This window comes from Colobus angolensis, unplaced genomic scaffold (genome assembly GCF_000951035.1).
Source record: "Colobus angolensis palliatus isolate OR3802 unplaced genomic scaffold, Cang.pa_1.0 Scaffold207, whole genome shotgun sequence".
Classification (NCBI taxonomy): domain Eukaryota; kingdom Metazoa; phylum Chordata; class Mammalia; order Primates; family Cercopithecidae; genus Colobus; species Colobus angolensis.
This window is the reverse complement of record NW_012115233.1, coordinates 6484026-6498323: the sequence shown is the minus strand read 5'-3', so window position 1 is coordinate 6498323 and position 14298 is coordinate 6484026. Positions and strand designations below refer to the sequence as shown.

The 14298-nt window shown below is 46.5% G+C and overlaps 1 protein-coding gene across 2 annotated transcripts in view; it reads left to right on the top strand.

Annotated features, from left to right (window-relative positions):
* Positions 1–14298, top strand: part of TLDC1 (TBC/LysM-associated domain containing 1) — a 26618-nt gene that overhangs the window by 2807 nt on the left and 9513 nt on the right. For both annotated transcript variants that reach the window (XM_011942199.1, XM_011942200.1), the window contains 3 exons: positions 4417–4594; positions 7344–7574; positions 13580–13724. In XM_011942199.1, the coding sequence (XP_011797589.1) occupies positions 4442–4594; positions 7344–7574; positions 13580–13724 (529 nt within the window). In that variant the 5' untranslated portion in view covers positions 4417–4441. The remainder of the gene's footprint in view (positions 1–4416; positions 4595–7343; positions 7575–13579; positions 13725–14298) is intronic.

The following is a 14298-nucleotide window of genomic DNA, read 5'->3' as shown; positions in this document are numbered from 1 at the left end:
GTGAGCCACCGCGCCCGGCGTGCCTTGTCCTTTAGGAGAACTTGATACAAGGGAACCCACAGAAGTCTCGCGGCCAGTGTAGGGTTGTGTTATACACAACTTGGCAGAGAAGAGGCCACCCCATGTACCAAGGTGTACTCTGAAATTCCCATGACACCAAGAAAACTTGCCAGGTACTGAAAGCTCAGGAACTTGGATTTAGAGAGAGAAGAAGGCATTAAAGGCCTTCATGTCCTCCTCCAAATTAATTAGATGTCTGGCCTGATGAAAGAGATTGAGGCGCGAGGATGGATGAACTGTGGAACACTTTGTATCATTGCCATTTCTTTTTTTCTTTTTTCTTTTCTTTTTTTTTTGAGATGCAGTCGCCCAGGCTGGTGTGCAATGGCACGATCTCGACTCGCTGCAACCTCTGCCTCCCGGGTTCAAGCGATTCTCCTGCCTCAGCCTCCTGAGTAGCTGGAATTATAGGCGTGTGCCACCACACCTGGCTAATTTTGTATTTTTAGTGGAGATGGGGTTTCTCCATGTTGGTCAGGCTGATCTCAAACTCCCGACCCCAGGTGATCTGCCCGCCTCGGCCTCCCAAAGTGCTGGGATTACAGGTGTGAGGCACTGTGCCTCTTGCCTGGCACAGGGCTCTCAAAGGAGACAGCCTGTCCTTGAGCCATTCTGAGATGTGTCCCTTCACCAGCACTCTGCAGGCATTAAGAATGGCAGTACCGGCGATAACGCTGTGTTCTTAGGGGCTGCCCACCTTCCCACCTCACTGGCACCAGCCCTGGGGTTCCTACCGGGGGGCTCTCACACACCCTCCTCTCTCCTGCTTGAAAAACTGGCGTTGCCAGCCTGGCTCTGCGTCCAAGCCTTTCCTGTCTTCTCCTGGGCCTGCGCTGGTTTGCGCCGCTTCTGTGCATTTCTGGGCTCCTGTCCTGCCTGTTGGCACTTGCCCAGCCCTGTACCTTTCTCCTGGCCGTCTGGGGACAGTGGGGGCTGGCCAGGCTGCACCCTGCTACTGTTCTCCCACCACAGTGGGGGAGCCTGTTTCTGGCGGAAAGGGGGAGTTGCAGTGGGATGGAAGTGAGGGGCTGGGTGGAGTCAGGCCAGGGCCCCCTTGCGCTGCAGCCCTCTGCTGCCCTCCCCCACGTGCCCCGAGTTCCGCCCTCACCTCCCCATGCTCTTGCCTGTGCCCTTTGCATGCTGTTCCCACTTCCTGGTGAGCCACCTGTGAGTCTCTGAAGACCCAGCTGGAATGTGACCTTTGGGACCCTTTCCGCTCTTGACTCTCCTTGTTATACCCCCAGGCCACACCCGTCCCCATGCCCTTGTTTCTTCTCTCTCTTTTTTTTTTTCTCTTTTTTTGAGAGGAGTCTCACTCGCCACCCAGGCTGGTGTGCAGTGGCATGATCTCGGCTCACTGCAACGTCCGCCACCTGGGTTCAACCAATTCTCCTGCCTCAGCCTCCCAAGTAGCTGGGATTACAGGTGCACAGCGCCACACCTGGCTAATTTTTTGTATTTTTAGTGGAGACGGGATTTCACGTCGTTGGCCAGCCTTGTTTGGAACTCCTGACTTCAGGAGGTGGTGTGGCCCACCTTGCAGCCTCTTAGAGTTGAAGTAGAGGGTGGGTCTGCTTTGTTTTGGCTGCTTGGGCTGTGTCCTTGCAGCGCCCAGACTCAGCTGGCGCGGCCCCTCTGTCTCCGAGCTGGGTCAGCCTGCGTGGCCCCTCTGTCTCCGAGCTGGGTCAGCCGGCGCAGCCCTCTGTCTCGGAGCTGGGGACAGCCCTCTGCCGCTGGACATTGAGTCCTGGCTGGAGGTTTTCCTTCTGGGCTCTCCTGCTGCTGCAAAACTTGAGCAGTAGAAGTGGTGAGATCAGATGGGGCATGGGTAAGAGAGCCCCATCTGATCTCAGGGGTCGGGTAAGCCCCTGTTTCCAGCCTGTCTCTGCAAAGTGCATCTCCGTCCCCTTCCAAGGAGCCTCCACTAGAGACTTCCTGTGCAGGGGGCACACGACCAGTGAGGCCTGTCAAAGGCCCGTGCGCTGCAAGGATGGCTGTCATATAAAAGGCGGAGAAATAACTCGCTTTAGTGGGGGTGTGGTGAGACTGGAAGCTCATGCTTTGCTGATGGGAATATAAAGTGGGGAGCACTCTGGCGGCCCCTCAGAGTGTTAAACATAGAATTACCATGTGACCCAGCAGGTCCACCTGTAGGTGTCGACACTGGAAATTGGAACAGAGGGACTGAGGTACTCAGATGATCATTGCAGCACTATTCATAATAGCCGGAAGTGGAAACAGCCCCAGCATCCATCAGCTAATGATGGATAGGCAAAATGTGGTCCATCCACACAATGAAATACTAATCAGCCATAAAAAGTGGAATGCTGACCCACACTACAATGTAGGTGGGCCTCAAAAACGTGATGCTAAATGAAAAGAGACAATCATAAAGGGCCACATATCATATAATTCCATTTATTATTTTTTTAGAGATGGGGTCTTGCCCTTTTACCCAGGCTGGAGTGCAGTGGCACGATCACAGCTCACTGCAGCCTTGACCTCCTGTGCTCACGCGATCCTCCCACCTCAGCCTTTAGAGCAGCTAGGACTGTAAGCACATGCCACTGTGCCTGGCTAATTTTTACATTTTTAGTAGAGGTGAGGTCTTGCTATGTTGCTCAGGCTGGTCTCAAACTCCTGGGCTCGAGTGATTCTCCTGCCTTAGCCTCCCAAAGTGCTGGGATTACAGGTGTGAGCCACCGCGCCTGACCGTATAATTTCATTTATATGAAACACCCAGAATACAGAAATGCATTGGGACAGAAAGTAGATGGGTGATGACCAGGGCATGTGGGAGGGAGGAATGAGAGGAAATTGCTCCTGCCCAGGGTTTCCTCAGAGGGTGATTAAGGTTTTTGAACTGTGAGGGTTGCACCATATTGTGAATGTGCTAAATGCCACTGTACACTTCAAAACGGTTAATTTTATGTTACGTGAATGTCATATCAATAAAAAGAAAAGAAAGATCCTGACTGTACCCTGTTATCCCTTGAGGGTTTGAAGTGTCAGGTGTTGGTGCGCACCATGACTCATGCCCCACCCTACTAGCATGGCCTTTCCCCCTTTGGCTAAATACCTTGGGGGATAATTTACTGTTGCAGTGACTTTGTTTATCAAGGTGCCTGTGCAGGAGAAGGCGGTTGTCTCTCCAGCAGTCTCATGGACACTGGGTTTCCGGAAAAAGTCCAGGGCCAGGAATTAAGTCACAGCAGCTTTTACCTCTTGAGAGATTTTGTTTTCATTTCTAACCATGCTTTTTTTGTTTGAATCCCCCGATTTACGGGTGCTTGACTTACTCCTTTAATGAGGTTTGTGACCGTGAACAAGGCCCCAGGTCACCTGATGTCGGTGCCAGTCTCTGTTAATGCTCCTCCAGCGCCTCAAACGCATGAGGCTCGTGGGCCGGGATCATACAGGCACGCTCAGTGCCGGGGAGGTCTCGGCCCTTTGCTTTGGTTGACTTGGTTGATAATCACGGCAATCTTCTGAGGCTAGGCTGTGACTTCTCCTGCTTACAACTGGGGAAAATGAGGCAGAGAGCATTTTAGTAGCTTGCCCAAGACTACACAGCTAGGAGGAGGCAGAGCCAGGATCACAAAGGAAAAACTTCCCAACTAGTGTGTAGCAGTGTTCTCAAGGTGAGTTAATCAAATACGTGTGATTGTTCAGCCTTTGATATATATTTTCCAACTCTGGTTTTAAAGAATGAATATTTAGATGGATTAAAATACAGATTTTTTGTTCTGCCTCTGATTATATTAGCTTGGGCACTATGTTCTCAAACCCAGACTTTTTGACAATTACGGGTGTGTTTCAGTAGGTCATGGGCGTCAGGATGGGTTTTTCCAGCTTTATTTGTATCAGCTATTAATTTCTGCCACCTTGAGACAATATTAGCCAGGCATGGTGGTTCATGTCTCTAATCCTAACACTGGGAGGCTGAGGCAGGAGAATCACTTAAGGCCAGAAGCTGGAGACCAGCCTGGGCAACGTAACAAGACCCCATCTCTACAGAAGACAAAAGAAAAATTAGCCAGGCATCATGGTGTGGTCCTGTAGTCCCAGCTATTCAGGAGGCTGAGTGGGGAGGATTGCCTGAGCCCAGGCGATTGAGGCTGCAGGGAGCTGTGATGGCGCCACTGCACTCCAGCCTGGTCAGCAGAGTGAGATCCCACCTCAGCAACACAAAACAAAAACAGAACCCCAAACCCAATATTATGTAGGTCTGATGTGTTTTAGCTACATTTCGGGGCTAAATCAATACATATTAACTGGACCATATCATTATCAACATTTATTTTCTGTGATTATTACATTTTGATTTTTCTAACGTTGTGTCTTTTCCTTCTGCAGAGAATTCTGCCAGATACCAGAACAGATGGGGAACAGCGGAAGCCGTGTGGGGCAGAGCTTTTGTTCACGGTTTCTTCCTGAGGAACAGGCAGAGATTGATCGATTGTTTGATGCTCTGTCATCGGATAAAAACAGTCCAAATGTCTCCTCCAAATCCTTTTCTCTGAAGGCACTACAGGCAAGAGTAACAACCAGTGGTTCGTGTTTAGTTGGGAGCAGGGGTCTGCAGACTGTGGCCCTCAGGCCAGAATCTGCTTTCTTGTTTTTGTAATGCGACGGATGGCAACACTAAAAAGTTCCTTTTCTGTAAAGGGCCAGTAAGTTTTGGCTTTGTGAGCTATGTGGTGTCTTGCAACTCCTCTGCTCTGCTGTTACTGTGTGAAAATAGCCATAGACAGTGTCTAAACTCATCCCTTCTGCTTTTTGGAATCAATAGTCTCTTATCGGTACTAAAGAAAAGAACCTGGAGTAGATGATGAATGATTGACGCCATGTTTTGGGGACATTTCTAACTTGAGATGAACATCAGGGGAGATAGCTTGCCTCCTGTGTCTCTTGAGCCATGTGCCTCCTAACTGCCCTCCCAGACATGGGGAGACAGACTGGGTGACGGGTCTGCCCTCGTGGACTCGTTGGTCCGGGAACCATGACGTGTCAGGTGCACCTGTGCTTCTAGAATGTGTATGTGTTTGATGGCTAGGAATGTTATGATATTCCTAACGAAGTAATGACATTTTAGATTCAAGGCTCATCTTGTGGGGAGTTAAAACTGCCCATTTGCCCATGTTTTTGCCCGTTCCACGGGGCTCTCAGCTGCAGATTTGAGTGCTCAGACTGAGGCAAGACACTGACAAGGAGATACTGTCAGCTCATCTTCCTGGGAGTCCAGGCAGCCATCCTAGCAGCCTCCTTCCTCTTCTACAATGTGCAGCGTGGGAGCAGATGAGGAAACGGGCCAGGGTGGTTATCTAGGTCACAGCCGTGTGGTTGTGTGTGCATGCATTGTGCATGTGTGTGCATGCGTGTGTGTAGCGCCACTAGATGAGAAGTGCCCCAGGAGGCCTGTGGGAACAAGCAGAATTAGCCAGGCCCATTTCAGACTTCACTGTAGAGTGGGTGTTAATGTTCAGATACATACAGTTAAGAGTTGATCAGAAGACCTTGGTGATGAAATGAAGTTTCCTTGAGGAAAGGATGAGAGGTTGCTTTTCCAGTAGAACTTTGCAGACACTGACAGAAATAGGAGTGCTGTTTTTGAGTGGCAAGGGCAGAGGCCTGCCTTCGAAGAGCTGCAGAATATTGATCCTGGAATATGCAGTGTCCACCCAGCTGGTTGTTACAGGAGAGTCCAGCTCACAGACCCTGCTGTGCAGGATGTGATTGGCTTGTGATTTGCTTGCTCTCTCCGTTTAGTTGTAAATTCAGGACCAAAGCAGATTTGATGCAGGAGGCAAAAAGGAAAACAATATTTCATTAGAACGTTATCGTCCAGGCGTTAAGAATTAAATTTGCTGGGTATGGTGGCTCACGCCTGAAATCCCAGCACTTTGGGAGGCCAAGGCAGGAGTATCACTTGAGCCCAGGAGTTTGGGACCAGCCTGGGCAATACAGCAAGACCCCATCTCGACAAAAAATACAAAAATTAGTGAGCGTGGTGGCATGTGCCTGTAGTCTCAGCCGTTCAGGAGGCTGAGGTAGGCAGATCAACTGAGCCTCGGAGGTAGAGGTTCCAGTGAGCTGTGATTGAGCCACCACACTCCATCCTGTGTGACAGAGGGAGACCTTGTCTCAAAAAAAAAAAAAACCCTAAATTTAAAATTGAAATAAAAATGAATGAAAAATGCATATTGAGCCCAAGGAACATGGACAGGAAGTAAAAGCTGGTATGTTTGGAAACCCCTAATACAGAGACTGAATTAGCTGTATACAGACATATGTTACACGTGTTAATAAATTCCCACATGCAAATGGCAGCTGCTGGAATCTAGAATGAAGATGATTTTCAAAGCAGAGTGAAGCTCAGATGGTGGCCAGAGGCAGGAATGACGAGACAGGAGAGTTTGGAGGCAGGATGGGAGCAGATTGTGGGAAGGTCTGAAGGCCAAAGTAAGCCACACCCAGGACGCTTAGGTGGTGTGAGGCCCTTAGGTGAGAGAACATCCTGCATCCTGGTGATGCAGGAGTATTTGGTAGCTGACAGCAGCATTGTGAAGTGGCCAAGGCTGGTCTTGGCCCCCTACTTACTTTCTTGTGATACTACTGATACGGCTCCCAGTGAGTGGAAGAACACCGGGGTTCTTGGTCCTCATGCCAGTTTAGATAAAATGACATGGACACACGTGGAATGGCTTTAAGGAGCAGAGAGTTTAATAGGCAAGAAGGAAGGAGAAGGCAGAAGGAAGAGGCTCCCCCATACGGAGACAGAGGCAGGGGCGGCTCCAGAGCCAAAAGAAGAGGTCCTCAAGTGCAGTGGACACCAGCCAGGTGTATATGCAGAGGCTGGAGGAGGTGATGTCTGATTTGCATAGGTCTCGGGATTGGTTTGACCAGGTATGTCATTCACGTAGCCCGCGAAAAAGCTGGCCCTCCCACCTTAGCCTTTTAATGTGTAAATGCAGGGTGCCCTGGATGTTCTACACACATGGGGATATGTGGAGGCGGCCATGTGGGGAAAGGGCAAGAAGGCCGTGGGAATTACCATGTTAGGTGGACTGAGTTTCTAATGGACTGCATTTGCATATCAAAGGTTGCCGGCCTGGCTCTAAGAGCCCGGGCTTTACAAGAAATCTTTTCAGAGATGCTTTCAAAAATGAAAACTTCCCAAGCATCCCTTTTCCTCTCTATCTGCCTAAAATAATTTAGTAACTCCTAGTTACCAAGTTCAACTCATACACTGTCTAACCATTTTTTCTGCTTGTCCCCGGCAGAACCATGTCGGGGAAGCTGTTCCCCTGGAGATGGCCACCAGGCTGTACGATGGCATGCGGAGGGTCGACCTGACAGGGACGGCGAAGGGACCCAGTGAGAACGTGTCCCGGGAACAGTTCACAGCATCCATGTCCCACCTGTTGAAAGGAAACTCTGAGGAGAAGAGTCTCATGATTATGAAAATGATTTCTGCCACAGAAGGTCCCGTGAAGGCCAGAGAAGTCCAAAAGGTAGTGAGGCCACGAGGCCCTTTGCAGCCTCCTCAGCAGTCTTGCTGACCATGGGTCGGAGATGGAGGCCGGTTACATGGCAGACGGAGGAGTAAACCAAAAAGTATCTGAGATGGGTCTCAATTAGTTGATTTTGCCAAGGTTAAGGGCATGTCTGGGAGAGAGACCTGTGCCTTTCTCCAAAGATGATTTTGAGGGCTTCAGGACTTAAAGGGGAAAAGCAGGCTGTAGGGGAAAGAGGGAGGGTCTGGTTCCATTACTGAATCCACATTTTGTAAGAGGAAGGGAGCAGTTAGGGGAATAGTCAATGTGTGTTTGTCTTGCATTCCATAAATCAGCACTTTACATACGATCAGGTGAGCATAGTCACTACCTGTGGAGATTTTATTTTATTTTATTTATTTTTTGAAATGGAATCTTGATCTGTCACCCAGGCCGGAGTTGAGTAGTGCGATCTCAGCTCACTGCAACCTCCGCCTCTCAGGTTCAAGTGATTCTCCTGCCTCAGCCTCCTTAGTAGCTGGGACTACAGGTGCGCACCACCATGCCTGGCTGATTTTTGCATTTTTAGTAGAGATGAGGTTTCACCATGTTGGCCAGGCTGGTCTCAATCTCCTGAGCTTAGGTGGTCTGCCCGCCTCGGCCTCCCAAAGTGGTGGAATTACAGGTGTGAGCCACCACGCTGGCCACCTGTGGAGACTTTAAGCCTTTTATCTGTAGCTCTCTGCTTAGGAACAAAAGGAAAGACAGTTTCTTGCATGACTCAGCTTTTAGCTTAATTTTTCCCTGTGGCAGAGTGAATTGGAGTCCTGAGCTTTTATTTTTTCCCTCCTTTGTCTTTCAAAAATCTTTCAAATCAGAAAAACGGGGGGAAAAAGGGAAAAGAAAGAAGGAAAAAAGTTGAAACATTATTTTAAAGACTTACAAGTCTTTAAAAATTTAAAAATTCAGGAAATTTAAAAACAAGTCTTTAAAAATTCAGGAAAAAATTTTAGGATGCGTTCTAAATTGTAGAAAATAATAACAATTGAAAAACCCTGGACAAAGCTAGAATCTAGTAACAGGTGTGCTATGGTTTATTTTGAAACATTGTTCTCTCTCCAAGTCCCCACTTACATTAAAGACAAAATCATGGTAGGACCAACTTGTTTATAAAACAAGTTTTAGTCTTATACTTAGCTTGATTATTTGCATAACATACAGCAAGAGTAATGATTTGCCATATAGGCACTTACTCTCTCTGTTTAAATTATCTTTGCTAGAACTTTTCCTTAAGGAGTCTGAAATTAGACATTTTTATTTTTTTATTTTATTTTTTTTTAGATTAGACCTTTCGAAAAACCCCAAGCCTGGCCAAGAATGCACCTGTAGATACCCATGTGACTTGGGTGAATTCTTCTCTCTTTGAGGTTCCAAGAAAACTTGGAGTATTTGGGCCTGTCAGAAAGTGACATCCTTTACTTACCACAGGTCAGGACCCTGTAAAGGACAAAGTGTGAGGCCACTTTGTCCAGTGGCTTTTATCAGCTCGATGGGTCAGCTTTATTTTCTCAAGGTAATCTGAAAATGCTGTTCCAGTCAAAGCCTTCGTGAAATAACCAGTGTCTCCAATTATGTCCTGTTATAAAAGAAAACAGATTCTTATTGAATGTATGCAAATAATTATATTGCCATAAATTAAGAATACTCACAAATAGTGTCCAAATTTTGGGGAAATTAGGTAGAGAGAAAGGGATTATGTTTTAAATTTTGCTCACTAGAGTATACTTTGATTGTTAAAAACTGTAAATAGCTTAAAAGAGAAAGTTTAGCTTTGACTGTTTTCTAAGCAAATAACTTAATAATGTGATGGGAAATATTTCAATAAAACGTAAAATCTGGGCCGGGTGCGGTGGCTCACGCCTGTAATCCCAGCACTTTGGGAGGCCGAGGCGGGCAGATCACGAGGTCAGGAGATCAAGACCAGCCTGGCTAACACGGTGAAACCCCATCTCTACTAAAAATACAAAAAAAAATTAGCTGGGCGTGGTGGCGGGTGCCTGTAGTCCCAGCTACTTGGGAGACTGAGGCAGGAGAATGGCGTGAACCCAGAGGCAGAGCTTGCAGTGGGTGGAGATTGCGCCACCGCACTCCAGTCCAGGCGACAGAGCGAGACTCTGTCTCAAAAACAAACACACACACACACACATAAAATCTGGCCAGCGGCGGTGGCTCATGCCTATAATCCCAGTACTTTGGGAGGCCGAGGTGGGCGGATCACAAGGTCAGGAATTTGAGACCAGCCTGGCTAATATGGTGAAACACCGTCTCTACTAAAAACTATAAGAATTAGCTGGGTGTGGTGGCATGTGCCTGTAGTCCCAGCTACTCAGGAGGCTGAGGCAGGAGAAGAGTTTGAACCTGGGAGGCGGAGGTTGCAGTGAGCTGAGATAGCACCACTGTACTCCAGCCTGGGTGACAGAGTGAGACTCCATCTCAAAAACAAACAAAAAATGTTTGTTAGACCAGTTACCTAAAGGCGCAAAACAAAAACAAAAACCTGCCATGGTGTGATTGCTTTGCCCTATAGTGAGGGAGTCTAGGTAACATGCAAAACTAGTGAAAATGGTACTTGAATTAATCAGACATAGGAAAGTGTGTCCCGGGTCATAAAGGTTTTCAGTTTCATAGAACAATTTAGACATATTTTAAAAAGTCAAGAGCACAAAATTTTACATTAGAAGAAAACATTTCTTTTGGATTTTTAAGAGGAAAAGATTTTTGGCATCAGGCCACAACAGCAGTTAGAACTTGAGGGGAAAAAAGTTCAGGAGCTGACGAAAAAGTTGAAGGTGGGAGTTACTATCTCAGGTCTTCTCAAAGAGAAAACAGCAAGATGCAGTAAAAGAAGTTCAACTTCTGGGTTACAAAAAATTAAAACCTCTTGTGATTTTATTAATCAGTATCTTAAAAGAATCTTGTTTTAACACATTCTTTAGTGTGTTAGTGTATTTTTAATATCTAAGCCTAATTTCTAGAAAGACTTATAAATAATTTCCTTTTAATTACAGCCAATTTGATGACAAAAAGTTCTTTTTCCAGAAATCATCTTTTTTTGTTGTTGTCTGGGTGACAGAGTCTTGCTCTGTTGCTCAGGCTGGAGTGCAGTGGTGTGATTTGAACTCACTGCAGTTGTCGCCTCCCGGGTTCAAGAAATTCTCCTTCCTCAGCCTCCCACGTAGCTGCGACCACAGGCATGTGCCACCACGCACAGCTAATTTTTGTGTTTTTAGTAGAGATGGGGTTTCACCATGTTGGCCAGGCTGGTTTCAAACTCCTGAGCTCAGGCAGTTCGCCTGCCTTGGCCTCCCAAAGTGCTAGGATTACTGGCGTGAGCCACTGTGCCCGGCCCCCACTTTTATTTCTTTTCTTTTTCTTTTTTTCTTTGTGTGTGTGTGTGTTTTGAGACACAGTCTTGCTCTGTCACCCAGACTGGAGTGCAGTGGCACAGTCTTGGCTCACTGCAACTTCTGCTTCCTGGGTTCAAGTGATTCCTCCTGTCTCAGTCTCCTGAGCAGCTGGGATTACAGGCTCCCACCACCACACCTGGCTAATTTTTGTATATATTTTATTTAATTATTTTTATTTTATTTTATTTATTTTGAGGTGGAGTTTCACTCTTGTTGCCCAGACTGGAGTGCAGTGGCACGATCTTGGCTCATGGCAACCTCTGCCTTCTGGGTTCAAGTGATTCTCCTGCCTCAGCCTCCCAAGGAGCTGGGATCACAGGCATGTGCCACCACATCCAGCTAATTTTGTGTTTTTAGTAGAAACGGGGTTTCTGCATGTTGGTCAAGCTGGTCTTGAACTCCCAACCTCAGGCAATCCACCCGCCTCGGCCTCCCAAAGTGCTGGGATACCAGGTGTGAGCCAGTGTCCCTGGCCCTATTTTATTTTTTTTAAGACAGGGTCTCACTCTGTTGCTGAGGCTGGAATGCAGTGGCACGATCTCGGCTCACTGCAACCTCCACCTCCCAAGCTCAAGTGGTTCTGCTGCCTCAGCATCCCATGTAGGTGGGATTACAGGTGTGTGCCACCATGCTTGGCTACTTTTTGCATTTTTAGTAGATACGGGGTCTCATCATGTTGGCCAGGCTGGTCATGACCTCCTGACCTGAAGTATCCGCCCGCCTTGGCCTCCCCAAGTTAATTTTTATATTTTTAGTAGAGACAGGGTTTCACCACGTTGGCCAGGCTGGTCTAGAACTCCTGACCTCAAGTGATCCACTCACCTCGGCCTCCCAAAGTGGAGGGATGACAGGCGTGTGCCACCGCGCCCGGCCCCCACTTCCATTTCGATTTGAGTAATTTGAGCTGTCTCCCTTTTTTCTGTTAGTCTAGCTAAAAGTTCTTCAGATTTTTGTTGAGCTTTTCAATGAACCAACTTTTGGTTTCATTAAAGAGTAGCTGTGTAGTAATAACCTTTTTAGACAAAAGAAAATCAGGTAACACAGTAGAAAAGCAAGGAGCTTAAGAGCTGAGAGGAACTGGTCTGTTTATACCTTTGGGGTTCAATAAAGAAACACATTTCTCTCAGAAATGAGTGTGGCACCTTCTCTGTTTTCTTTAAGGAATCTCAGACTGTTAGACATTATTTTAGGTCTTTCATACAGTGGAGGGTGGCAAGCGGAAGCAGATATGTGCGGAAGCAAATGGAGAAGACAATTCAGTCGACTGAGGGAAAGAAATCTTTTTTTAATCAAAAAACAAGACCCTAGGAGAGACAAAAAAAATTATGTCCCTTTAAATATAAACACACACACACACACACACACACACACACACACACATATCTTAGATACTAGCTTTTAATTAAGCTGACTTTAACCATTGAGCTCTTTTAAAAAATCATTTTAAATCTCTTACTACCATGTTTTACCTGGGACCAAAATGACTGCTATATCAAAAGTAACACAAATATCAAACCAGAAAGGATTTGATGTAGGAACCAAAGTCAGGCTGTTGAGGTAAAAAAAAAAAAAAATGGGCAGAAACTTAGCTACTGAGCAAGAGTGTGGGGCAGCTGCCCTGGGACTTTCAGTTTGGGCCTTTCAGCAAAGGTTATGGAAATAAAGCCCCTCAGGCAGTCAAAATCTTTTTTTCCTTTTGGTGGCCTTGTTCTTTCCTTCTTTTTTTCCCCAGCTGTGGGAATTTAGCCAGTTCAGAGGCCTTGTTTCCCCATAATTTGGATTTGACCAAGTCAGGTAGAGTTGATCAAATGGGAAAAAGACTGAAACAACAAAATAGAAACCACAAATAAAAACAGTTCAGCAAAACAAACTCGCACTCACACGGCTTCTACAATTACTGAGTGCGCTAATGGTAAGGAGAAGTGAAGACCAGTTGGTTGTTAATCTTAAGTTTTAGTTGTCCTGAGAATTTTTAAGACAAAACCCCAATTCAGTTACTTTCCTAGGAATGGGGCCCAGGCTGCAGACTGCCCTCTGCCATCTTAGAAGCAGGAAAACCTCAAACTCTCCTTCTCTGTTGGAAGCGAGCAGCAACTCCAGAAAGTAGTAGCCTGCCCACTGTCGTTGCGGAAACAGGAAGACTTGCCTTCCTTTTTGGAAGCAAGTAAAACTCAGCAAATAAACCTTAGATCTCAACCAAATTTGGGGAGATCAGGGATCTTCTGGAGAGGGGAGCTCCTGGGCCTCAGCAAATCATCCTGTTGGTTTGAGCGATGAAGACAGTAGGCATGGTGGAGCTGTCCATCCTCAGGGAGCCCTAAACCCCAATACTGTTGGGCTGAGGTCAGAAGTCCCGGACGAAGGCTTTGGGAAAACTTCTAGGCCAGCCAAGTGTATCATTAGAAAAATGAGTAACTACATACATTGTATGGCCTTTCCCCACATTATGGCCCATCATAGTTGGCATTAAAGAAAATTGCCATTCTCCATGTGGACATGACGGAGGTCTCAGGTTACGGTGGAACTGTTTTTAATGGTAAAATTGTGATCTTAAAGTTTACAGAGGATCTGGTTGGCTCTGTGGTGCACGTGCTAAGCCACCGACAGGAGCTGAGAGGCTGGACTGGGAAGGAAGCCCCAGGGCCCGCCCCTCGGGTGCAGCTGCTGGCTGCTCAGCTGCTTTCTGAGATGAAGCTGCAAGGCAAGTGTGCGTGGACTCGGTGATTTAGGTCTTTTGCTGTAGAGTGGTACCCGCTGTCTCCTTACCGTAGCTGTGTAGTAAAGCTTTGCAACCAGAAAGCGTGAGCCCTCGAACCTTCTCCTAGGTTTCTAGTTTGTTGGCATATTTTTAAGTAATCCTTATTTTCCCAAAAGCAACAGTGATGTCCCCACTTCCATTACTGATATGAAACATTTATGTCTTGTCCCTTTTTCCTTAGTCAGTCTAGCTAAAGGTTTTTCACATTTTTGTTGGTTCTTTTTGAAGAACCAGCTTTTAGTTTCATTAATTTTCTGTTGTCTTTCTAGTTTCTGCTTTATTTTCCCCAAGCTTTTATTTTCTTCCTTTTGTTTGCTTTAAATTTGTTTGGTCTTCTCTTTCTAGTTTCTTAAGGTAGAATATTAGGTTATTGATTTGAGATCTTCTTTTTCATATCAGCATTTACAGTTGCAAGTTTTACCTTCCAGCAGCGCCTTAGCTGCGTGCCATCAGTTTTGATAGGTTATGTTTTTATTTTCATTGATCTCAATATTTTCTTTTTTTTTTTTTTTTTTGA